Source organism: Martes martes (assembly GCF_963455335.1).
Source record: "Martes martes genome assembly, chromosome: 4".
NCBI classification, from domain to species: Eukaryota; Metazoa; Chordata; class Mammalia; order Carnivora; family Mustelidae; genus Martes; species Martes martes.
Window position 1 is genome coordinate 53,672,824 of NC_137891.1, and position 24,915 is coordinate 53,697,738.

General features: G+C 43.0%; 1 protein-coding gene across 2 annotated transcripts in view; it reads left to right on the forward strand.

Annotated features, from left to right (window-relative positions):
* Positions 1-24,915, forward strand: part of LOC308341927 (tumor protein D52) — a gene marked incomplete at its 5' end in the record, with an annotated part of 228,157 nt that continues 203,242 nt past the window's right edge. The window contains one exon of one of the 2 annotated variants that reach the window (XM_080802072.1): positions 1-173. In XM_080802072.1, the coding sequence (XP_080658198.1) occupies positions 155-173 (19 nt within the window). The remainder of the gene's footprint in view (positions 174-24,915) is intronic. The other variant, XM_080802073.1, reaches the window with a different exon arrangement.

A 24,915-nucleotide genomic window follows, 5' to 3' on the forward strand; every position in this document is an offset into this window, starting at 1 on the left:
TCCGGGGGAGGGGACTTCGCGGGAGTCGCGGGCGGAGGCGAGGAGGAGCGCGGCGCGGCGGCGGCGCGGCGGGCAGGCGGGCGAGTGTGCGATCCGAGCGGGACCGGCAGCCGGCGGCGGAGGCGCAGAGGACGCGAGGCGGCGGGCGGGAGACATGGACCGAGGCGAGCAAGGTGAGGGCGCGGGGACCGCGGGCGCGGTCTCCGGGATGGGCGCGGGCGCGGCTCCGGAGGGCGCGCGGCCGGGCGCGGGAGCAGGTGCACGGCGTCCCCGGCCGGCGCCGGCGCTGGAGCTGGAGCCGAGCCTTCTTCAAGTTGCATCTTCCCGATCGGGTTCCGGCATCCTGGTGGGCCGAGCCGCAGGGAGCGGCTCTGGCGGGCGGAGCGGGCTGATGGGGCCGCGAGTGCGCGCGCGCGCGACTGTGTGTGTATGCGAGAGGGGGAGAGAGATGCAGACGGAGAGACCGAGAGACAGAGGGGAGAGACAGAGCAGGGGGTGGAGAGGGAGGGAAGGAAGGAAGGTTCTGGGTGGTGGCGAAGGGGCCGGCGCCAGGCTCGCGGAGTCGGGGCTGCGGACTGTGATGCGCTTTGGGTAGAAGGCAGTGAGAAGGGAATACTGTGCAGCTAGCTCTTGTAACTGGTGGAAACTGAGGAACTGACGACAGTGGGTCGTTTTCGCCGCTCAGGATGGGAACATGACTCCCACCCCCTCCTCCCTACACCATATTGAGACTTTCTGCCCTCGTTTAGGTAACGTGGTTAGGATCTTTGGTGGCGTCTGAGCCTATGGCGATGGTTTTGGACGTATACGTGTAATATGAGAGGTGTTCCTAAATTATGTCCTGGTGGTTATGGGTTTATTTTGGGGGAAGGGAGCTTTTCATGGTAAGGGGAGTCTTTTACTCATCAAGGTGAAACCCATAGTCTTATTATTACTGCCTTGGATGCACTTGTTTCTGAGAACAGGATCTCAACTGAAATTGTCTCCACTAGAATTATTGTATAAGAGAGATGTAAACAGGAGGGCATGGCTTAAAGGTTTAAATATTAAATATTTAAATGTTGCTTCATCGTTGTGATAATAACCCAGTAACTGTAATAATACAGATGCGTGGCACGCTTTTCATTTTTTTTTTTAAAAGATTTTATTTATTTCGTGGGGGGGGTGGGGCACGCGCAAGAGCGAGGGTGGGGGAGGGGCGGGGGGCAGGAGAAGCAGACTCCTGCTGAGCAGGGTGACCTGTGCTGGACTGGGCTCCCGGCTTCGTCCCAGGACCCTAGGATCATGACCTGAGCCAAAGGCTGACGCTTAATGTACTGAGCCATCCAGGCGCCCCGCCTGGCACGCTTTTTGAAAGATACATAAATGGTTAAAAAAAAAAAAAAAAGGTAACAATGTTAAGGTAAATTTTAAGAAGTGGGCATAGGAATTGCTCATATTTGGAGTTCAAACGCAACAGTTTTCGTTTTTGCTTATTACTCTTTGCATTTACCTTTATGCATACTTTTTATGTAAATGAAGCCATATTCCATATATATTATTTTGTATTTTACTTTTGGTAAGTTGTAGGGATCTTTGAAACCTTCCAGCCCATTCTTTCCCCCCACCCCTCAGATTGATCTTACACTTAACATATGAGTGCCTATATTGTAAACATTATATACAATATGTAATTTATGTATGCATATATGTATGATAAGTAACACATTATATATTTTTTTATATGCATCCATGTTCTTTAGATTTAAGCTTATTGAGGTTAGAGGCATGTACTTCATCTTTGTCCATGGTGGGTAACGTGGTGATTTGAACATGGTAGATATTTAAGTTTTTGAGGCAGAAAGCTCATCTCAGATCTTAAATATATTGTTAGGAGAAGGCCTAGGAGCCACCATGTAAGCCAGTATTATTCTGTCTGTCTTTTAATGAGGGTGTCCGGGATGACAAACATGTGAACATGCATATTTGTATCTGCCTTACATTGTCATATTTAACATAATGGTGTTTTTAGAGTAGCTGTGTTTGGTACTGTGTTGGTCAGACTAGATAAGTAGCTGTTTGAGTAAGTGAATGGAGTGACTAATTTTATTAGATTTGGCGTTCTAGTTTGGCTGGTGAGAATCACAGTCATTAGTACCTCTGTGCTGATGGCACCTTATGTGGTTTTTGTAGGACTAGTTTTTCATGTGTGTGTTTAAGACATATTTTATAAGTTCTTTGGCTTATAAGAGGAGCCTTTCTGTTTCTAACTTTCAGATGTTTTCCTCAGGTAGTCATGTTAGTTCTTGTTTTTAATTGTCATTCCTCGAGGGCAAGGGAAATCCATCCTCTTAAAGTGGGGAGTCTGAGAATTCAGCTCAGAATGAAAGATGAGTCACCTGCTTTGGGAAGGTCAGCTGGCTCCCTCAGCTTTGCTGTGTTGCAACCACGTGGCCTTCCCTTACACTTCTGGTTCCATGTGCCTGTCTCTTTTGCATTTTCACCTTTTTGTTCCCATGGCACAAAGTAGGTGCTCAGAAATGTTTGTGGAGGGGCATTTGGGTGGCTCAGTTATTAAGCATCTGCCTTCTGCTCAGATCATGATTCCAGGGTCCTGGGATAGAGACCCAAGTCGGGCTCCCTGCCCAGTGGGGAGCCTGCTTCTCCCTCTTCCCCTTCATTCGTGCTCTCTGTCAAATAAATAAAATCTTAAAAAAAAAAAAAAAAGGAAGAAATGTTTGTGGACTGCCAAAGATGGAAAGGAAAAGTGACCAAGAGCACCTTTTGGCTGTTGGAACCTCTGATGTCCTTCCTTGGTTCCCCACTTACTCCTGTTCTTTTTTCCCCTCTCAGTATTTTAAAGGAGCAGAACTGTGTGGTTAGGCAGAGAAAGTTGTTAATAAGGCTGTGTTGGACTTGGAGGGTAAATTTATATGTGAGGTCTTTGAACTAGCAGAGTGGATGGCTCAGTCTTCATTGAATCTATAGTGAAACTTCTGGCTTAAAGGAAGAGGAACTTGGGATCGTAAACCTGCGCGTCCATTATCAAACAATGCTGGCTGAAAGAAGGTTTATGAAACTCTGTGATTCTCTCTTGAATTGTGATTTTTGTAAAGTACTTAAAGCCGCATAGGAACATGTTAAGATTTCTTTAACTTACTTTTTAGTATGCATGGAGTTGCATTTGTCTGTCCCCTAAAAAAAAAAAAACCAAAACAAAAACCAACAAAGCCATACAACTCTAGATGTAAAATAAAATACCTGACCTCTTGTCTTAACTGAATTTCTTTATTGAAAATGTCTCCTTCCTTATGTGAAGTCGTCAGAATCTTTCCTTTGCTCCCTTTTTTATTTAACAGAGCTATAAAGTTTTAGAACGGTTTTCCTTGTGTTTTATATGATGTGTTCTAATACTCTTCAGTATCTGGCTCCGATTCTTCTGTTTTCCCCACCTTCTCCTAATCCAGACTTTGTACACGATATTCTTCTTATATTGAGAGCTTAGTCCATAGTAATTGATTTGAAACCTGCCTTAAAAAAATAAAGATAAATAAATAAAAACATACCATAAACTGCATTATGCCTCTTAAGAGTTTCTACCCAGAAACTAAGCATAGCACATTGAATGTGTGTGGTGCTTCCTACTTTGAAAGTGTAGTGTAGCTTGCTAACTAGAGCGTACATTGTGTAAAAAAAAAACAACCCTGGCTTCCTTTTATGGTGCTGAATAAATATTTACACTTCAGTTGTGTCTTATGTTAGTAATAACCTGTAGTTTAGCGCTGTATTGAAGTGGTGATCACCCTACCCATTAGTGCATTTTATCTGAGTTCACACATCTCTCTCTCACACACACACATGCACACACACACACACACACACACCCCAAAACTTTTTTTTTTTTTTCAGGCAGAAAGGGAAGGCTACTGCAGCCAAAAACCAGGGAGAGGAGAAGACTGCAGGAAAAATAACACAATGGTACGTCACTGTAATTTCAGCACTGTAGTTACGCCTTCAAAATAATAGAACTGTGAGATGTCACTTACTTTAAAGTAAAACAAACGTAGAGATGAATGGATAACAGTATGGAGGGTCTGCTTGCAGATCTCAACGTTTGACCCACTCCAGTTCTGGGTTTCTTTGGTCAAGTCTCGCTTTCCATATGGTGCTAATGTGTTTGTTGTTGGAATTCTCTTCCTGCATTTATTTTTGTGCAGCAGGCTGCCTGGTCTCTAGGGCCCAAGCTGAGTGGTAGGAGCGGTTGTGATCTTTAGCAGGATCTCAAAACAGAATAATCTATGCACACAATAAGAGCAAATGTACTCACAATTCAAAACCAGAAAGAACAGCAAAATCCCCTGCATTTATGTGCTTCTAATCCTTTTGTTGTAGGCTAAGATTATGTTATTTTCCTTTGGGGTTCATTATTTCTGTTTTAATTGTTGACTGTTGTAAAGTCTCTCTTCTGAGACTCTCCCAAATTTTATTTGCATTTGGTACAGAAACCATAATCTTAGCCATGTATTTTTATTAGAAAAATATCCAGGGGATCAAATGATTTAATGTTTAGTGGAAGTTAAAAAACTGTTTAAATTAGAAATACTTTTTGGTAGCTGTGACTCTCATTTTAGAGAAATGGGAAAACGCAGAGCAAAAGAAAAAGTCACCTGTAATCCTATTGTGAAAAATCATTATTAACTGGTTTATAACCATCCGTACATATATGTGTACCTTTTTCTTTTTTTTTTTTTTTAAGATTTTATTTAGGGGCGCTTGAGTGGCTCAGTCATTGGGTGTCTGCCTTTGGCTGGGGTTGTGATCCTGGTGTCTCAGGATTGAGCCCCGCATTGGGCTCCCTGCTCAGCAGGAAGCCTGCTTCTCCCTCTCCCAGTACCCCTGTTTGTATTAACTCTCTCACTGTTTCTCTCTCTCTGTGTCGAATAAATAAAATCTTAAAAAAAATAAAGATTTTATTTATTTATTTGACAGAGAGGGAGCTCGAGAAAAGGGGAACACAAGGTGGGGAGTGGGAGAGGGAGAATCAGGCTTCCTGCTGAGCAGGGAGCCCTATGTGGAGGTCGATCCCTGCACTCTGGGGTCATGACCAGAGGCAAAGGCAGATGCTTAATGACTGAGCCACCCAGGCGCCCCTCTATCTATCCTTTTACACAAGTCGCAAAATAATCTCTTGTTGAATATTTCATTTTATAACTCCTTTTTAAAAATTTTTAAAAGTTTTATTTTATTTACTTAAGTGATCTCTACACCCCACATGGGAACTCACGAGATCAAGAGTGGCATGCTCTTCCAACCCAGCCAGACAGGCGCCCCTTGTAACTCCTTTTTCACTACTGTGACCAGGTAATTAAAGCATTTGCTCAAAATTGAAACTGACTAAAAGGTTGCAAAATGTAAATCTTCCTCCCATTCCTGTCTCTCTGGGGGGCTATTTCCCTTGGATAGCAGTGCCGCCATTGTAGCAGTTTCTTCTCTTTCCACCCAGAGAGATTCTCTGCTTGTAGGTATCCATACACTTACTTGAATATATATGTGTGTGGCTATATTATATAAACCGTAGCACACAAATCCTGTAGCACCTGACTTCCTCCGCTTAAATACAGTGTATGTCCTAGAGATTATTCAGCATAGTGTTACATAGAGCTGCTTCTTTTTTAATGGCTATCTGCACGTGTACCATGTTATGTATCATAATAGGTGATGTTTGACTTGTTCCCTATTGATGGCCAATTAGCTTTCCCCTGATAATGTTGCTTTTAAAACAAATCTGCTGCAAATCAATTTGTATGCAAGTCATCCAATAAATGTGCCAGTATGTCTGTAGGAAGGATTCTTAGAAGAATGTGACTGTTCAGTTTGGATAGTGCGAAATCGTGCTCCGTAGAAGTGGTGCCAGTCCTACCCACCAGCAGTGTGTGGGCATCTGCTACCCTCCATCATTGGGCCTGGGTGTTGTCACACTTTTTCCTCTCTGCTTATCCTATATGGAAAGAGGGGTTTCTTAGCATATGTTTTATTATATATATGTATATATATTTTAATATGAAGGTGGTTTGGTAAGTGTAAGATCTAGATTTCATTTTTCTGTGAAATGTCAGATTATATACTTTGCCCAATTTCTGTTTTGTTCTTTTTTTCCCCTCGATTGCATTATGTAGCCCTTTCTCCACGGTATGAATTGCTAATGTATTTTTTCCTCCTTTGTCTTTTACTCTTTTGACTCGATAGTGATTTTTTTTTTTCCAAGTAGAAATACTAATTGATGGCTGTTTTCATTTTTATCTTCTAGCTTTTGAATCATTCTTAGAAATGCCATCCTCACTTTGAGTTTCTGTTTTTATGGTATTATTTTTTACATTTAAATCTTTCATCCATTTGGAGTTTAGTTTGATAAAAAGTGTGAGGTATGAATCTTAGCCCCGCCCACCATTGGCTACTTAGTTGCCCAATACCACTCACTGAAAAATGGATTATTCCTGTATTGATTTGAAATACTATTGTTCTCATATACGAAATTTCTGTTTTCTTTTCTTTTCCATTGATCCATCTCTGCATTCCCAGCAACTAAACTGAGTTATTATAGCTTCATAATATGTAAAAATACCTGGAAGGACTGGTCTCCCCTGATTACTCTATTTTTCTTTCTTTTTTTAAGTAGGTCCCATGCCCATCAAGGAGCTTGAACTCATGACCCTGAGATCAGGAGTCACATGCTCCACCAACTGAGCCAGCCAGGCACCCCTCTATTTTTCTTTTTATTGTTAGATTTTTTCCTAGCTATTCTTGCCAGATTTCATTTTCAAATGAACATTAGAATCAGATTGTCTGGATGAAAATTCAACAGAAATCCTGTTGGCATAGCTTTTCTCCCTCTCCTCTGTCTGTCCCCATTCCCATCCCCCATTTCTCTCCCTCCCTCCCTCCTTCCCTCCCACCCTTCTTCCCTCCCTTCCTTCCTTCCTTTTTTTCTTTCAGGAAGGGGTGGGAGGGGCAGAGCAGGAGAGAGAGGGAGACAAAATCTTAAGCAGGCTCCACACCCTGCAGGGAGCTGATGCAAGGCTTTATCTCATAACCCTCAGATCACGACACGAGCGGAAACCAAGAGTTGGTTGCTCAACTGACTGAACCACCCAAGTGCTCCCCACCAGCAGTTATTTTTAAAGGGAAGGGGAGGGGCGCCTGGCTGGCTCAGTGGGTTAAAGCCTCTGCCTTCTGCTCGTGTCATGATCCCAGGGTCCTGGGATCGAGCCCTGCATTGGGCTCTCTGCTCGGCAGGGAGCCTGCTTCCCCCTCTCTCTCTCTCTGCCTGCCTCTCTGCCTGCTTGTGATCTCTGTCTGCCAGATAAATAAATAAAATCTTTAAAAAAAAATTAACGGGAAGAGGGAAGGCATGAGGAAGGAAGCAAAAAATGAATGGGGGAGGTTGAAAGGGTTCTTATTTCTCTGCATCCTCAGCAACACTTATTATTCTGTTTTTTTGTTGTTTTGTTTTATTTTTTATTTATTATTATTATTATTTTTAAAGATTTTATTTATTTATTTGACAGAGAGAGAGACACGGTGAGAAAGGGAATACAAGCAGGGGGAGTGGGAGAGGGAGAAGCAGGTCCCCCGCTGAGCAGGGAGCCAGATGCAGGACTCCATCCCAGGACTCTTGGGATCATGACCTGAGCTGAAGGCAGATGCTTAACAACTGAGCCATCCAGGTGCTCCTTATTTTATTTATTTATTTATTTATTTATGTATGTATGTATGTTGATAGTAGCTGTCCTGATGGGTGTGGGGTAATAGCTGATTGTGGTTTTGATACACACTTCCCTGATGATGAGTGAAGTAGAATTTCTTTTTATATGCTTCTTGGTCATCTGTATATCTTCTCTGGAGAAACTGTTGAAGTCCTTTGCCCATTTTTTGATTGGATTATTTATTTTTGTTATTGTTGTTAAGTTGTAGGAGTTCTTTATAATAATTATGATACCAAGCCCCTGTAAGATAAGTGGTTTGTACGAATTTTCTCCCATTCAGTAGGTTGTCTTTTCACTCTTGGTTGTTTTGTTTGCTAGACACATGTCATTACCTTAACAAAAAAAGTATTATGAACTTTACAGGGGAAAATGCCATCCCTTTTTATTTAAAATTTCTCCATTTACTAGAGAGGCTCTATATGTTATTAGCCATTTTTCTTCCCCACTTGAGATTGTTACTTGCTCACCTTTTACACTTGGGATCTTAGTGTGTTTTGGGCCTTCTCATTGTCCCTGCCTCATGCTCTTACTAAATCTTTGTGTTTTGTGGCACATATTTATTTTTCCTGTTTCTATTTTCATTTTGGTTATGTCAGACCTTTATAATGTTTTTACTAACAAAATACAGTATTAAGAGCAAATATTTTCTAGGTGACATTTTTTGGGGTAATTTGCATGGCTCTGACTAGCTTTCAGTTCTTCATTCTCTGTGTCTTTAAGTCTTCTCTCTTCTGACACTTCTGTAATCAGTCATTACTAAAAATAGGGGTTTTAGGAAGGACTGTTAATTTACATGCCTCGGCTTACAGGCATGGTGTATTTCATGTTACAGCTATGCAAACATAAATGTCAGTTTAAAAATATATATATAGACTGTGATCTTGATAAAGTTTTGGATTGGGAGTTTACTGTTAGGATCAAACTTCACCCATTGTATTCTGAGCTTTGTTGGAGGCATTGTGGTATGAAAAGGAACAGATGGTTCAATCAACAGGGCTATAGGAATAAAGATAGTAGTTTATCCAACCCACTGGGATCTGTACTTGACTAGAAATAAAGTGTCACTAGAACAGAAGAATGTTCTTAAATGTGTATTCCTAGCACTCAGTCAACTGTGTATGTTGCAGGCACTCCATAAATATTTGTCCTGTTATACATGATTAATTGGAAAGATTTCCAGCATAGATAGAGTCAGATGGGATTAGATAGAATGGGTAAGAATTAGGGAAGGATGATGGTTTGGCAGGGACACAAGAATATATGTTCAAAATATGCTTGTTGTTTAGGGCACCTGGGTGGCTCAGTGGGTTGAGCCTCTGCCTTCAGCTCGGGTCATGATCTCGGGGTGCTGGGATCGAGCCCCGTTTTGGGCTCTGCTCAGCGGAGAGCCTGCTTCCCCCTCTCCCTCTGCCTGACTCTGCCTACTTATGATCTCTCTCTCTCTCTCTCTGTGTCAAATAAATAAATAAAATAAAAATCTAAAAAAAAAATGCTTGTAGTTTTATATAAAAATCACTGAAAATCTGTAAAGAGAAGCTAAATCGGTACTTTATTTCTGAAGAATTATGTTGATTGTGTGTGTATACATATACAGATAGAGGAAGAGACAGTGAGGGTTACATTTCTGTTCTCTAAAGCATGTCGAATGTAGTGCTCAATAAATACTTCCATAAATACATTTCCTCTGTTGTTCTACCAAAGCTTAAATGTGTCCTGACTTTAGGAGGCATGGATGGTCTCAATACATTTTAGAAGTTCTCTTTGAATACAATTGAGAAGGGTAAGGGGTCCATGTCGACAGTGGTGGAAAGTACATGCTACTAGTTAAAGCAGTTGAGAATTCTGCAAAGAGAGAAAAATGTAAACATTCTGGCCATTGGGGCACTTAGCAAAAGGAAGACCAACCTATCATTTTGTTGGTGTCAAGTGAGTATATCACTTTTGGTATATCACTTGAATTACAACTCAGAATGATATTGGTGATGATGGTGATACCACCAGCTAGCTTTTGCAAAACTCTTATTAATTTTTCTACACATTATTTTGTTTGAGTCTTGTAAAGCTGGTGGGTGATCTGACTGTTATTAATGAGGAAACAGAAACTGAATGATCGTGTGTTCCCTGTACATATTGTGCCAGATGTGGTGAGTGCCGTGAAAACTTTGTCCCATACCTCTTGTCCCTAAGAGAAGCACCAGGAGCCCCAGAAAAATTGAGGCTACATTTGTTAACCAGTTTAAAGCCCCACAGGTACTTCATACTTCTTAGAAGTGTTTTTTTTCCCCAACTAATTAAAATAAAATTGGAATCTGAAGGGACACAGCTTCAGCCCTGCATTATAATTACATGAGTTTTTCAGCAGGGGTTTTTACTGAATCACTTTTAAAAATACTCCTCCTGCTCCTCCTAATACCAGCGACAGCATTTGCTGAGTATATTTTATATGCTAGGTTATGTTCTAAATGCATTTTTCTGGTACCTTCATAAGAAACCCGTGAGCAGCGCTCTTAATATCCCTGCTTTACGCAGGAAGAAACAGGTGTAAAGAGATAGAAGAAGAAATTTTCCAGGGGCAGACAGCTCAATACAGACATATCTGGGTTTTAAATTTGGGATATTCCTCTATAAAATACATGTCTTTACATAGCATATGATACCACCTAAAGTTATATGCAGTCTCCTTTCTCCTTTCAAAGGTGGTTCAGAAGAGCACGCTGGTGTGGGCTCAGCCGCAGAAGTGGGGAACTGAGGGGTGTATCTTTGCCAGAATATGGCTGTGTGTCTGTCCTTGTGCAAAGGCACTGATTGTAAATTTTTAGGGCAAAGAGTGCTGGACTTGAAGTTATATCTGGGTTCAAAATTTGGCGTCCTCATTTTCTGGAGAATGAGATGCCGGATAAGTCACTATACCTCCTGGTTGCTGATAGTACTCCAGATATCAGAAAAAATTAAGTTAAAATCTGTGACTAGCTCTTGTGCTGAATAGTATTGATTCTGAAATTGGATATTTGATATTTCCATAAAAGGCTCAGTTTGTGGTTTCTGGTTCAGAGCAAACATTTAATTTATTTAGGGGCAAACATGGTAGGATGCCTGTGCTCAGGCTCACAGGCTAGAACAGAGAAACAGACAAGAGAACTAGGTCCCTATAGTGAAGTGGGTGTTCCAAGGGGGTGTTGTAAGGGCTTGCATAACCCATGGAGGAGGAAGTGAACAAGTCCGGTTGGGTCATCAGAAAAGATTCTCGGGGCACCTGGGTGGCTCAGAGGGTTAACTCTGCCTTTGGCTCAGGTCATGGTCTTAGGGTCCTGGGATCGAGCCCCGCATGGGGCTCTCTGCTCAGCAGGCAGCCTGCTTCCCCCTCTCTCTCTCTGCCTGCCTCTCTGCCTACTTGTGATCACTCTCTTTGTGTCAAATAAATAAATAAAATCTTAGAAAAAAAAAAGATTCTCAAAGTACATAACCTTCGAACTTGGACTTGAAGGCTAAGCAGGGTTCTTTGTAAGCGGTGAGAGAAAGAAGGCTGAAGAAGGGAATTTACGGAGGAGAGTCAGCATGGGCAAAGGTGCTGTGGCATGAAAGGGCGAAAAGGTGTTTGTGAATCCTCAGAATTTCCCTGGATCCAGAATCTTGGGTAGTCACCCAGATTGGGGAGTGCTGGGGGTGTGAGCGGTCCTGAGTGCCGGGATCAGGAATCAGGACTGTGTTCTGTAGGCGATTAGTAGGTGGTTTGGTGAGTGGGAGTTCAGTTTTTGAATATTAATTTGGCATTGAATAGAAGGTACTAGCAAACCAGGTAAAGGGTGTCACTATATTTCTAGCCGGTGTTATTCTTAAGAAATAAGACTGGTGGTTATTTTACCAAAAGATGGGTTTATTTGGAAATAACAGAGAATTGCAATCCAGTACAGGTAAACTGTGGCAAAACCACAGGGAAGTCCACCAAACAAAGGAGAGGAATACTCTTGTAGAAGTGGGAAGCTGAGAATACTGTCATAAACAAAAATTCCATTGGAGTAAACTGGGAGTTACTTTAAAAAAATACATATTTATTTATTTTAGAGAGAGCAAGCGAGAGAGTGCGTGGGAGCAGGGGGAGAAGCAGAGGGAAAGGGTGGGGAAAGAATTTCAGACAGACTCTGCCCTGAACATGGAGTCTTGTGCCATGCTCGGTCCTACCGCCCTGAGACCATGACCTGAGCTGAAACCAAGAATCCGACGCTCAACAGACTGAGCCACCGATGCACCCCTAAACCGGGTGTTCTGTTAAACCAGCTTTTCACTGGCTCAGCTGGGACGTCTCTCATTGGCCAGGCCGGTGGGTGGGTGGGGGGGCTGCAGAAGGAAGCCTTCCTTCTTCCTGCTGGGATAGTAAAATAGTATCTGTGTGCGCGGTCCTGTCTCTTCCTGTTGGGTGTGCAGTTGACTCCAAGAGTGGTAGGGTGGGAGGCCTGGGTGGCTCAGTCGGTTAAGCGTCTGCCTTTGGCTCAGGTCATGATCCTAGGGTCCTGGGATCGAGTCCCACATTGGGCTCCCTGCTCAGTGGGGAGTCTGCTTCTCCCTCTCCCTCTGGCCCCCCAACCCCCGCTTGTGCTCTCTCTCTCTCACAAATAAATAAAATCTTAAAAAAAAAAAAAAAAGTGGATAGGGCAAGAGAGCTCCCCCTGCCCACCCTCCCAACTCCCATTTTAGGGAGGTTTCCCTTTATTAATTTTCACACCAGAGGTGAGGGTGCTGGATTCCTGAGAGACTGCTGTGTGTCAGATGTCAGGGGTGGAGGGGATCTGAGGGTAGAGAAGAGTAGAGAGGGGCTTTCAGATTGCATGGAAAAGGAACTGGGATAGAAAGTCTAGAAAGAAGAGCAGATATAGGGAGGGAGAGAATGAATTTAGTTTGGGGTATGTCACGTTTGAGATCTTTCCAGTTGCCTGGGAGCTGCATTACAAACCATGTTAAAACCCAGTGGTTTAAAATAACAGCCTTGATTATGGTCATCGATCTGTCATTTGGGCAGGGCTTGGTGGGGACAGCTACCTGAGGTATGAGACGGGATCATGAAGGCTTACTCACTCCTGTGAGGGGCAGTTGTACTGGGAAGACCTAAGCAGTTGGGGCTCCTCGGCACCTCTCTCCGTCTTCATGGTCTCCAGAAAAAAAGCCAATGCGGGTCTGTCTGATGATGGTTATTCGCTTGCCTGTGTTGAGTATTGCTTTTTTGCTGGAGACTGTGCCGTAGACCAGACAGCGGGCAGGGCAGCCTCAGGATGCCCAGCCTTCTGGCGTGCAGCCCAAGGGCTCCCAAGGTGTGACTCCTAACAGAGGCAGGCAGAAGCTGCGTGGCTTTTTATGACCTAGCCTTGGGCGACACTTCTTCTCCTTCTGTCGCTAAGGCCAGCCCGTATTCAAGGAGGGGGAGGTGGGGGTGGTGGTGAGACTCCACTTTTGGTGGGAAGAGTGTCCATGACTGTGTGTGTTTGAAAAACCACTACCCAGGTCTCCTGGGACGATTGTGTGGGTGGGCTGGGGAGGGAGATACAGATCTCTAAGAGGAGCGGGACAGGATATTGAGGTTGGGGAGACATGTGCTACTGGAAGCTGTTAAGTTGCTGAGATGGCCCAGGAAGAAGAGTGGGGTAAAATGTAAGCAGAACTTGGATGTGAACCTTTCAGGGCCGGGAGAGGAAGGTGCAAGTTAAGCCACAGGGAGTTCAACTTTGAAGAGCTGTGGAGAGGCCAAGTGGACGAGGTAGAAGGAGGAGATACTGGCTGGTACTGAGTCCCCACGGTGGGTAATGCTGAGAGAGGTTCAGGCTCCGTGGGGAGTGGTGGGGTGGGCTTTGCTTGCCTGTACCAAGTGTTGGTTTTTGTTTTTGAGTGCAGAGAGGGTGGTGCTTTGACCTTTGTGCACATTTGTAAAATGAGAGAAAAAGCCAGAGGCCTGGGAGAGTAATTGGCTTTGCTGTTACTCTGTATGTCACTGGTTTTAGTTAAGATGCTTTAAATGCAAAGTGCATTTTAATAGTCATATCCTAGCGTTTGACCTTCAAGGAGCTCAAGTCTGTGAGCAATAATTCACTTCAATGGTAACAGCCTTGCAGAGAATAAGTGCTTATTAAATATTTGCAAAATGAAAGTGCAGTATTCTCCATTCTCTGGGTGCTAGGAGAGCCAGAGAAGCGATTTTGCCTGGAGGTGACATTTGAGCCAAATCCTAGTGAAGCTGTGATGATTATCATTATTATTTTTCTTAAACTGGTGATTTCTCAGGGCAAAACGGAAGCTGTGAGTGCTCGCTTTCGTCATGGAGTGTCTTGGCTCTGGGATTCGTGTGTGCAGCGTGTCTGGATTTGTCAAATATTCTCTCCCAGGTTCTCTTAAGAAATGATTTTCAGTCCCGAGCGGCAGGTCCCAAACTGGAGTCCATCAGCTGTTTCTCTGGGGTCATTGTTGAAGGGAAACCTACATTTCAGTTAATTTTTCATTGATTTTTAAATGGAATGCTCATCGCTTCAGGGATTAAGTGAAAATTTTGATGAGTAGTAAAGATAACATGACAGATTTCTCATGGTTTAGGGGCTTGTATTTTTCCCAGAATTATGATCCATTCTCAGACTTCCTCTTTTTAGCTTCCAGAAGGGACTCCAGCCCCGGGAGTCCTGCCGTTTTCCTGGTTTGCCTCTGGCTGGGGCTGTGGTCACTGCAGCTTGTCTGATGATGTTTTCCTAGTCTGATTATTCTATTTATAATGGCAACTGTAGCTGTTAAGTTTGAAAAGCCATGAACTCTGCTGAGACAACCAACTTTTCAAAGCGCACTAGGTAACTTTGATAATTCCCTAAAATCCAAAGTGAAGCATAAACCTCAAAACACACATCTGTCTTTGAGCTCCTCTCAGTTTTCTCCTGGCATGCTGCGTTTTTCTGTGGTTCTGTCATCCAGCTTTGCTATTTCCCCTTCCTTCAGCTTTTCTCTCTTTTCCTGTCTTTTTTCTCTACCAAATTTCCATTTTCATCTTCTCTTTTTATCTTTCCCCATTTTGGACTATAAAGTGGTACTCAAGAATTTTGTGGTTCTTGTTCTTTTTATTTTGCTTTTTTACTTAAGGGATTTCATGGATTTATTCAAGATATTTTACGTTTCCTATTAGTGTTGGCTTTTCTCCTGTGGAAATAAAAACTCCCCAAGAAACAGATTTCCTAGTTTGTTCATTTATTATTAATTAATTTCATTGCTATTGTGATGCTAATTTAGCTTTCTCTCTCTCTCTCTTTTGGCATGTGTGTAATGATTCAGAGCTTAGAAAAAATATTTGAAATTATTAGTCAGGAATTTTCAAAACTCATACTTTATTAGTTTAATTCTTTGGGTTTGTGTATGAATTCTGGGCAAAGTAGAAACATTTAGAGGCTCCGTAATTTTTAAAATTTGATGAAGAGGAACTTTTGATTTTTTTTATCAGTAAATTAAAGGAATTGGGGGAACGTGATTATTCAGTTGCAGTTCTAATCCTACGCCATCCCAGCATTTGGACATTGGTCACATTGTCACTTCTACTTTGGAATCTGGACGTCTTGGCCACCAGCAAGTGCTCCAGCTACCTGAGATGAGGAAGAGGCTACGGGGTGGGCGGCCCCCCTGCAGGGCTTTCCCCCACATTGGTGCACATGGCACTGCAACAATGAGCCCCCAGGCACTCTGACTCCTAGGGCCTGTTCACTCAGTCACCCTTTTGCTTTTGGCAATAAAACACAGTTTTGGGAAATTCTTGTTTTTGTTTTCAAGTAGGCTCCATACCCAGTGTGGCGCCTGAGGTAGGACTTGAACTCACCACCCTGAGATCAAGACCCGAGCTGAAATCAGGAATGGGGACACTCAACTAACCAAGGTCCCCCAGGAACCGCAGTGGGGAATTTCTAATGTATGTTCATTTTCCCAGTAATATCACTACCTCACAGCTGTATTTTCTGTGCTGAACAAAAGAAAAATGTTATGGGGCCCTTCATGGTACGCCTTGCCACAAAGAATGTGGTAGTTCTGCTCTTTTCTTTAGAGGTTGGAAAGGTGATTGGAAGGGAGCAGATGGTGAGATGGGGATGGTTTGGGCCTTTTAGCTTTGGAAGAGTTTGAAATTCTTAGTTCTTTTCAACCTGTATTCAGTGGGAAGGAGGAATTTTATTTGGCAGTGATGCTCTCAGTCTACTCAGTGCCCTTGGTCCTGGCCCCAGCAGATGCCTTACTTGAACCTTCCTTCAGCTCTGCTCAATGTACTCTTCCTTTTCCATCCTACCAGTGAGGGAGTGTGAAGTGTGGGGGCTTAAAGAATTACCCAGTATCCTGTAGTTTGCAGCATTTTACCACCTCTCAATCATGTAGAGAGATTTTGTTTTATTTTACTTTAATTAATTAATTAATTAATTAATTTGGAGAGAGAAAGAGTGTGCACTCCCTGGAGGGGAGAGGGGGGGAGAGCATCTCAAGCAGACTCCCCACTGAGTGGGGAGCCCGATCTGGGGCTCCATCTCAGGACCCTGAAATCATGACCAGAGCCGAAACCAAGAGTTGGACGCCTAACCCACTGAGCCACCCAGGCGCCCTGAGAGGCCTTATTTTAATTATTATTATTTTTTTAAAGATTTTATTTATTTGTTTGACAGAGAGAGAGAGCGAGCACACGTAGGCAGAGAGGCAGGCAGAGAGAGAGAGGGGAAGCAGGCTCCCTGCTGAGTAGAGAACCTGATGCAAGGCTCAATCCCAGGACCCTGAGATCATGACCTGAGCTAAAGGCAGAGGCTTAACCCACTGAGCCACCCGGGCGCCCCCCGAGAGGCCTTATTTTTTAAATGGATTTGTTACAGGCATACCTTTGCTAAAATGCAGATTTATTTAATAATACCAAGTCTTCAGTGTACAGAATTTTGCCTGCGAATCTTCATGTTCACCATGGATGAGTGAAATGTCTGCAGGGTGGTCTAGCAGAGCCTTTGGGGCTGTAGTTACAGTCTTGTGATTGCTGTTTTGGGGAGAAGGCCACGCTGGGGTGTGGACATGCCGGAAAAGAAGCATTCCCCTAACCCCTGTCTGGCTTGCCTGAGCAAACTTGAACATCTTTTGAGAAATTAGTTTTTTTCCTTCCAGCAAAAGCCAGTGGGCAGCCCCCTTGGCGCTCATGGGGAAGCAGCCACAGCTGTCACTCACTTTCTTCAGTGACCTGGCATCTCGAGATTCAAGCAGCTGTACGTAATGTGTTTAGTATTTTCCTGTGCTTTGCAGTAATTCTTTACAATTTTTGGCCCGTAAGTTAAACATCATCTTAGTGGACAAAAATTTATAAAAGGAAAGCACTGAAACTTTACTTCTAAGTAAAAAGGCCTAGCAACCCCTGTCATCTATAGCACCCTTCCCCCCCATGTATTTGATTGGTGTCTCAGCGTCATCCTTTCTTTGAAATTACCTGTTCATTAAGGGACAGATACACTAAGGGAAACATAAGCTCATTTTAATGAAAGTCAAAACCCAAGTACAGACCTCATTTCCTGTATTCAGTAATATGTGTCCACTGGCCCTCCCCCCTCTCCCCTGCACACACCCTGTCCAGTCACTATTCAGGTTCTTAATCACAAGCATGTCCTTGAAACACAGGCTGCTTTCTTTGGCCGGCCTTCAGGATATCAAGTTTCCTCTGTTCAAAGGGAACCCGAGACCTGCTTGTGCCTGGCTTCTTTCACAGAAGAGATCTTCTTTAAAGCTGGACTTGCTAGTCACAGTTTTGGATATTAAATGTAGTTGGTGTTTGCGGGGGACGGTGAGTGTCGAGGAAGGGAGTTTCCACAGCAGAATTTCAGACCTCGACCTGGTACTGCAGCTGCCTTGGGTCGCTTCCGCCTGCCCAGGCGGACGCAGTTGGCTTCTGCCTGCCTGACTCTGTCAGTCACTGTTGCAGGCTGGCCTGGTCCTCCCACCCCCGAAGATCCAGGCTAGCCCCTCATCTCCAGATGGAGCCGGAGCGGGGAGTAGGGGAGAGGAAACACGTTCAGGGTGGACCTGTTTCTGAGGTGCACAGCTGTGGGGGGAGGTAGAGGTAGAGGCAGGTTCCTGAGTGTTCAGAAATGTTTGTTCTAGAAGGTGCTCCGGGAAGGTTTCCCAGCGTTGCAGCATTCTGTTCTCGAAGACACAGAGAGGTGCAGGCCTCTTGTTTATACTGCAAGCTGCTCATGGGTAAATGCACAGGCCTTCTCTGACCCGTATTGACATAAAGGCCATTCTATCCTGTCTTGCCTTTAACTTGCTTCCTAACTCACTTAGGAATACATCTGTCGCAGTGGGGGTGTATTACAAAATGGTCTCGTCATATAACTTACACCTTCCATGGTGGTCTTTTTCTCAAGTTTTAAGTCTGTTCTCTTCAGAGGTACATCGTTTTTTTCTCTATTACTCTTGACATAGTGTTAAATCTTTTCTTTTAAAAAAATCGAGGGGGCGCCTGGGTGGCTCAGTGGGTTAAAGCCTCTGCCTTTGGCACAGGTCATGATACCAGGGACCTGAGATCGAGCCCTGCATTGGGCTCTCTGCTCAGCAGAGAGCCTGCTTCCCCTCCTTCTCTGTCTGCCTGCTTGTGATCTCTGTCTGTCAAATAAACAAATTAACATATATATATATATTTATATATAAAAATCAGATATTTCTGTTATATGAGGCTATAACTTTTTGCTTCATCTTCTCTAGGTAAAGAACCCAAGCTTCTTAAATGGATGTAGCTAAAAATTTGGCCTTGTTAAATGAAGGGGAAAAACATTGGCTGAATAGTGGGAGATGAGAAGGAAAACTGTGCTTGCTTTCAGGCTAAAAAGAGATGATTTTTCTCTGTACCACAGAGAAGCATGGCCCAGATAACTGAATGGCACACAGCTGTTTCTTTGTAGGTCTGCAGTCACTTTGAGCATGGGGTTTTGCTTGTGTCAAAGAACAAGTAGGTTGTGATGACCTCACAGTATCCAAGAGAATAAAGCTTGAAACCGAAGAAGCTGATGTTCCCAAAACCCAGGACTGAGAATGTACTCTTATTCTGCTTTTACTCTCCAGTGAAACTTGAGTACTTGTTATAGAGGGTGAAGCTTCTACTTAATCTTTTATCGCAAAGCTAAGGTAAGAATATCTAGGCAGTTTCAGATGTTGGCTCTTTAAGCTTTATAGGATATGTATCAAGGGTGATCCCTGCATTTTTGACATCAGATCAGCTATATTCTCACTTAAAAAATTTAGATGTGGAAAGTGACATCAGATCAGCTATATTCTCACTTAAAAAATTTAGATGTGGGAAATCTGTAGTTCTTTATAAAATACCACTTGTTTTTATTCCTAGTTTGGAACATGACTTGTAGCAATAATAGGAGATTAAAAGGTTATTTCTTATTGTCATCTCTGAACTGAAAATTAAGTATAGCTAATTCTATTTTTATATTACAGGTTTCCATTACCTTATTTTAAAGTGGATTTCAGACTACACTTGAGCATTTATGTTCATGAATATTGGCAGTAGTGGTTGATTTTACTTTGGTGAAGTTAATGAGAAAATACAGGGGTGTTTGTGTGTGTGTGTGTGTGTCATGTGCGTGCGCACGCGAGAGTTTATGCATTTCGAGGTCCCACAACCTGGAAAGGAGATGTCAAGTCTTTGAGGGATGGTGGCTACTATCATTTGTCCCTAACATTTGTTACTTAGATTTCAAAGCCCTCTTTCCCATCTCCTGGGGGCTGAGAGTAGCATTGGCCACTGCAGTGCATAGGGCTAAGGAATCAACAAAACAGGACAACAAAAGACTTTGTGACACTTGAGCTTTTCCAGAACAATGTCTGCATTATTCTTTTTTTATTCTTTGGTAGGTGGCTGTCCATCGTACTAGAGTTGACTGTTGTGCACGCTCTGAGCTCAGCCTGAGCTAACTGAGACTCTAGTGAGAGTTCTGGAGTAACATTCGTACTTGGCTTGTGTTTCATGATTTTTGTGACCATCAGCATTTCAGTGGCTCATAGGGAACCTCCATTCTCCTATTCCATCAGCTTTTCCTCTACCATAATTGCATGCTTAACCATTTCTCCAGTCCCCTCCTAGTACCTGTAGTATCTAAAAAAAAAAAAAAAAAAAGTTACTTTTGATTATGGGCGCAGTGCATGGATATCCTGTCCTTGTCAACAGAAGGCGGGGTGGGAGGGTGAGAGGATTTAAAGATACTCCCTCAGAAACCTCAGTTGGTGAGAGTCCCATCCTTTTCTTAGGGACCTGAATACAGACCTGTGTGACCAGCAGTTCTCAGGCTTCTGCTTGCCTCCAAGGGCTTGCGGACACGTACTGCTTTACTCAGATTGCTGATTCAGTGGGTCTAGGGTGGGGCCTGAGAATTTGCATTTTTAGCAAGTTCCCAGTTTATGTCAGTGCCGCTGGTTCTCGGACCACACATTGGGAGCACTCACAGAACTGATTTTTTGCCTATGTGTGACTTTCAAAAAGGCAGATACTCTCATATCATATGGATGTCTATATTTTTCATCCGCTCTGTCTCGTGGAGAGCTTTCTGTATTACAACACAGTGATCATTTCTCATTCATTCATTCGTTTATTTTTTTTAAGGAGAGAGAGTGTGAGGTGGGGAGGGAGGGACAGAGGAAGAGGGAGAGAGAAAGACTCTTAAGCAGGTTCCATTGCTCAGCTCAGGACAGAGCCTGATGTGGGGCACAATCTCATGACCCTGGGATCATGACCTGAGCCGAAATCAAGAGTTAGACACTCAACTGACTGAGCCACCCAGGCGCCCCCGTGATCATTTCATTCTTTTTAACTGTTGAATAATGTTTCCAACTGTAAATATGCTCTAACTTCTATTAATGGGCATTTTGGTTCTTTACAGTATTTTTTTAAACTGTTGTGCATAAATGCGGCACTGAATGTCTTTGTTTATTCCTCCTTGAGGCAAGCATGTTGGCTTAGGATAATATGGGGAAGTGAAATTGCTGAGCATGTATATATTTTATTTTATTTTTGTTCTGATTGATAATGTCACCCTGATTCTTTATGATCACCACATTAACACCTAGCCCTGAGTAATTTGTTTTATTATCTCCCTAAGCTGGGGCTAAACCAGAGTTGCTAGGAAAATTGTAAAAATGTGCTGATTGGGCTCTTTGGAAATTCAGCCTGAAGTGGGCTTCGGGCTGCTGGCCAATCTTTTTTCATTTTTTGTAAACTTCCTAAAACTGATACTCAACTCTTTTTTTGCACTCTCAGTACACTTGATAGATAAGAATTGCCCTCAGTAACAGTGGCTCACTTAGTCAAGTTTCTAGAGGACATAGTTCCAAATGTATCTTTTTATGGGAAGTCGTCGTTAGACTTCTCTGTTCTGGATGTTCTGCCCTCCTGTCAGGCTCTACATATGGATAACCAATGTAGCATTTCTTGTGTCCTCCACTTTCCTAAGCCAGTTATTCCACTTTTTCTGTTCTGCCCTGGGGAGTGCTATGTGTTGAGTGAGTTTGGCAGGTTTTAGGTGGGGCTGCATTCACAGATGGGTGGTGGGAGGGTAAGTTTGTGTTAAATCTCAACACTACCTTTGCTAATATGTTTGATGAAATAGATGGGTAAAATTAAAATTAGGGGTGGGGAGCTCACACTGGGTTGTCATTTCCTTGTTTCGCCAAGTCATTAAAATCAACTGACATAAACCCCCGCCATCTTTTTATGTGTGTGATTTTCAACACCCCCTCCCCCCTCCCAGATCAGGAAGGACATAATCTGAGTCACGGACATTACTTTAAAGTTCAGTTTTAAAAAAAAATTTTTTTTTCTCTTTGGCTCTGGCAGGTGAAAATGTTGATTGAGTCTGGAGTGGTCCTAGTACATAGAGGAAACTGACATTCCTTGAGTAAAAAAATGCGAGGTCTGCAGGAGGCTTTCCTAGTTTGTTGTGCTCCTAACGGTACTCCCCAGCGTGACTGCTGGACGTGGGGTTGGTCCTCGACTGTGCAGCTCTCCTGAAGGAGAAGAATTCTCAGGATCCTTGGTCACCCATTAGTGCTCTTTGAGCACCTGCTGGGCACCAGGCACTGAGCAAGGTTCTAGATAAAAAGAAGCAGAGGAGGGAGTTCTTGCATTTCAGCAGCTCCCAGAGAGGCCTGCTTCCTCTGTACCATGCAGACTGCTTTGCCATGAAGACATGTTCAGATTTGTATGATGACAACTGCCATGTGTGCTCACAGATCACTTGTCATCCACATCTGCTGAGATCGGTCACTTTTGGCTACGAGCTGTGCTTAGACAAGGTTGCTCTTGTATCTCTGAGCATCTTGGGAGCATCTCCTTTGAAAGCCAGGAAACACTCTTGTGAGCACATCCGAATATCTCTTACCTGCTTTTGTGCTTTTCTGCTTTGGGATGTGAAAATCCCCAATAAATGGTAACGAAATTTGTGCTGATTTTAACAGCAGGGCTCCCCCAAAATAGAGTGAACCTCCTTCTCCCCTAGGAGAACTTCAGCAGAGCCCGTGACAGTTGTGCGTTTGGAACCTCATGTGGTGTGTGGAAACAAATTAAAATATTACCCACAGAGTAACTCATTACAGTGTTAATTCTCTCCAAACAACCAAGATCTAAGGGGCTTATTAGGTTTTAAATAGATACAGTACTTTATTAGATTTTTTTTCCCCTGTTACAATTTATTGGATGAGATGCTGAAGAGATTGAGATGACCTAAGAAATTTGAAAATCCGGGGTGCCTGGGTGGCTCAGTGGGTTAAGACGCTGCCTTCGGCTCAGGTCATGATCTCAGGGTCCTGGGATTGAGCCCTGCATCAGGCTCTCTGCTCGGCGGGGAGCCTGCCTCCCTCCCTCTCTCTGTCTGCCTCTCTGCTTACTTGTGATCTCTGTCTGTCAAATAAATAAATGAAATCTTTAAAAAAAAAAAAAAATTTGAAAATCCTTCGGTTTGATGAAAACGCACTGAACACTGTGTGGAAGGCAGTTCCGCAGCCTCAAGGAACCATTTGTGGGTTTATTTCAGTGAACCTGATAGAAAAGGTATCTTGAAGAAAGGGCAGTTGGTTCCGAACCATGTGTGCAGCCCATAAAGTTCCCTGCAAGACCACTATCCTGAAATCTAGTAAATATTTAATATGAGGGGAGGTGTCTGAGGCATTTCCTCGTGCTAAGGGGCTTGCTGCCGTTGCCATGGAGAGGCTGGTGCTGGTCTCAGCTGTGTGACTGACACTGCAGGCCCTTCAGGAAGGGGGGAGCGGAAGCGGAAGGTCACTGAACCTCAGTGAGCTTGGAGAGCGCTGTTGGTTCTGATGAGTATTGATCTGTTTGTTTCTGGTCTCCCATACTGTAAAATGTCTACTGTTTTGACTGTTCACTATTTTTTAAAGTACTCATTTTACTTGGAATTTGGCTTTCTGTTGCAGAATCTGAGGCTTGTATGTTGGTAAAATTAGGATGTAATTTAGTTACTAATTATTTGTATTGTTATCATGATATTCTTCACAAGAGAGAAAAGGACAAAATACTACACAAAACATTTGCCTGACAAGGATTCCTTTCATTTGAAGAAGCATAAATGACCTGGTTGGTTCTGACCATTCTTTGAACTTTTTTCTTTAAAGCTAATTACAGAATTTGTTATATATATAACTTAAATATTGGAGTCTCTTCCTTGGAATTCACCTTACAGATTAGTCTACAAATAAACTGTGACTTTTATGATTATTTAAAAATTTAATATGTATATTTCACAAATTAATGAGAGGATAAATGACATTTTTTGGGAAAGTGTTTTTTTTTCCTTTCTTTTGCCTGCTTTGGTGCCCAATACAGTGGAGTGTACTAGAATCTTAATAAACATTTAACACATCTGCTTCATGTTGAAAGTGAAACCATCCAATCCTTAGTAGGTTTTTAATCTTTGTATAGTCTTAGTCCCCAGAGTAGGTTTTTGTGATGCCTGTAAATTCTAGAAATGAAAATTTTTAATTGATTCATCAGTTGGTTGCTTTTAATGTGGTGGACATTGCTAACTATGAAGCTTAAAGAAATAATTAGCCTGGACTATGCTTATGGGTGGCCTCTTGCTATGTTTTAATGAGTTCTGGTCAAAGCAAAAATATATGTTCCAAAATAACCAAACTTTTTTCTTTCTTTCTTTCTTTCTTTCTTTTTTTTTTTTTTTTTAAAGATTTTACTTATTTATTTGAGAGAGCAAGCCAAGGGGAGGAGGCAGAGGGAGAAGCAGACTCCCCACCGAGCTGGGAGCCTGAAGCAGGGCTCAGTCCTAGGACCCTGAGATCATGACCTGAGCTGAAGGCAGATGCTTAACCAACTGAGCCACCAAGGAGCCCTCAAATTAATCAGACATTTAATTGGGGCTGTATATAAGTGAATTTGAAGGTTGTCTTTCCAACCCTAGATCCTCTTTTTTTTTTTTTTTTAAGATTTTCACAAAAGATAAGCATTTCAAAGCATTTTCAAAAAAGATAAGCCCCACTGGATCTCAGCCTTCAGAGTTTTGATAGGAAAAGAATATTCTTGATAAAAGTGGTATGGAGATTGTCTTACATATGATAATAAATTCATGTGTATTTTTTTGTTACCTAACATTCCCTAAAACTTAGCAGCTTAAAAATTTAGAGAGAGAGTATTTTAGAGAGAGAGTGTGGACAGGGGAAGGGGCAGACAGAACAGGAGGGGGGCGGGGCGGGCAGGGGGAGATAATCCTCAGGCCGACTCCCCACTGAGTGCCGAGCCTGATGTAGGCCTCCATCTGAGGACCCTAAGATCATGACCCCTGAAACCAAGCGTCCGCTGCTTAACTGAATGAGCCACCCAGGCACACCACCTAGAGCCTCTTTCTCAGGATTTACAGCAACAAAGGAAAATAGAGATGACTTGACTTTGGGTCCTCGTGTCCTAGGGTTTACACCCCGCTATTTTGGGCACAGTGTGTGAAGGCTGCCTCCAGTGAGGGGAAGAGAAGAGGATAAGAAGTAGCCTTCTAGATATTTCACATAAACTTGTAGATGGTCTCATTTAGTCCTTTGGAAAGCTGTCTTAGTGAGTTACAGTAATTTACAGGTGGGAGATGTGAAGGCCCAAGAAGTGGATGCTTCCTGCCTTGGTCTTACGGTTCCTAAA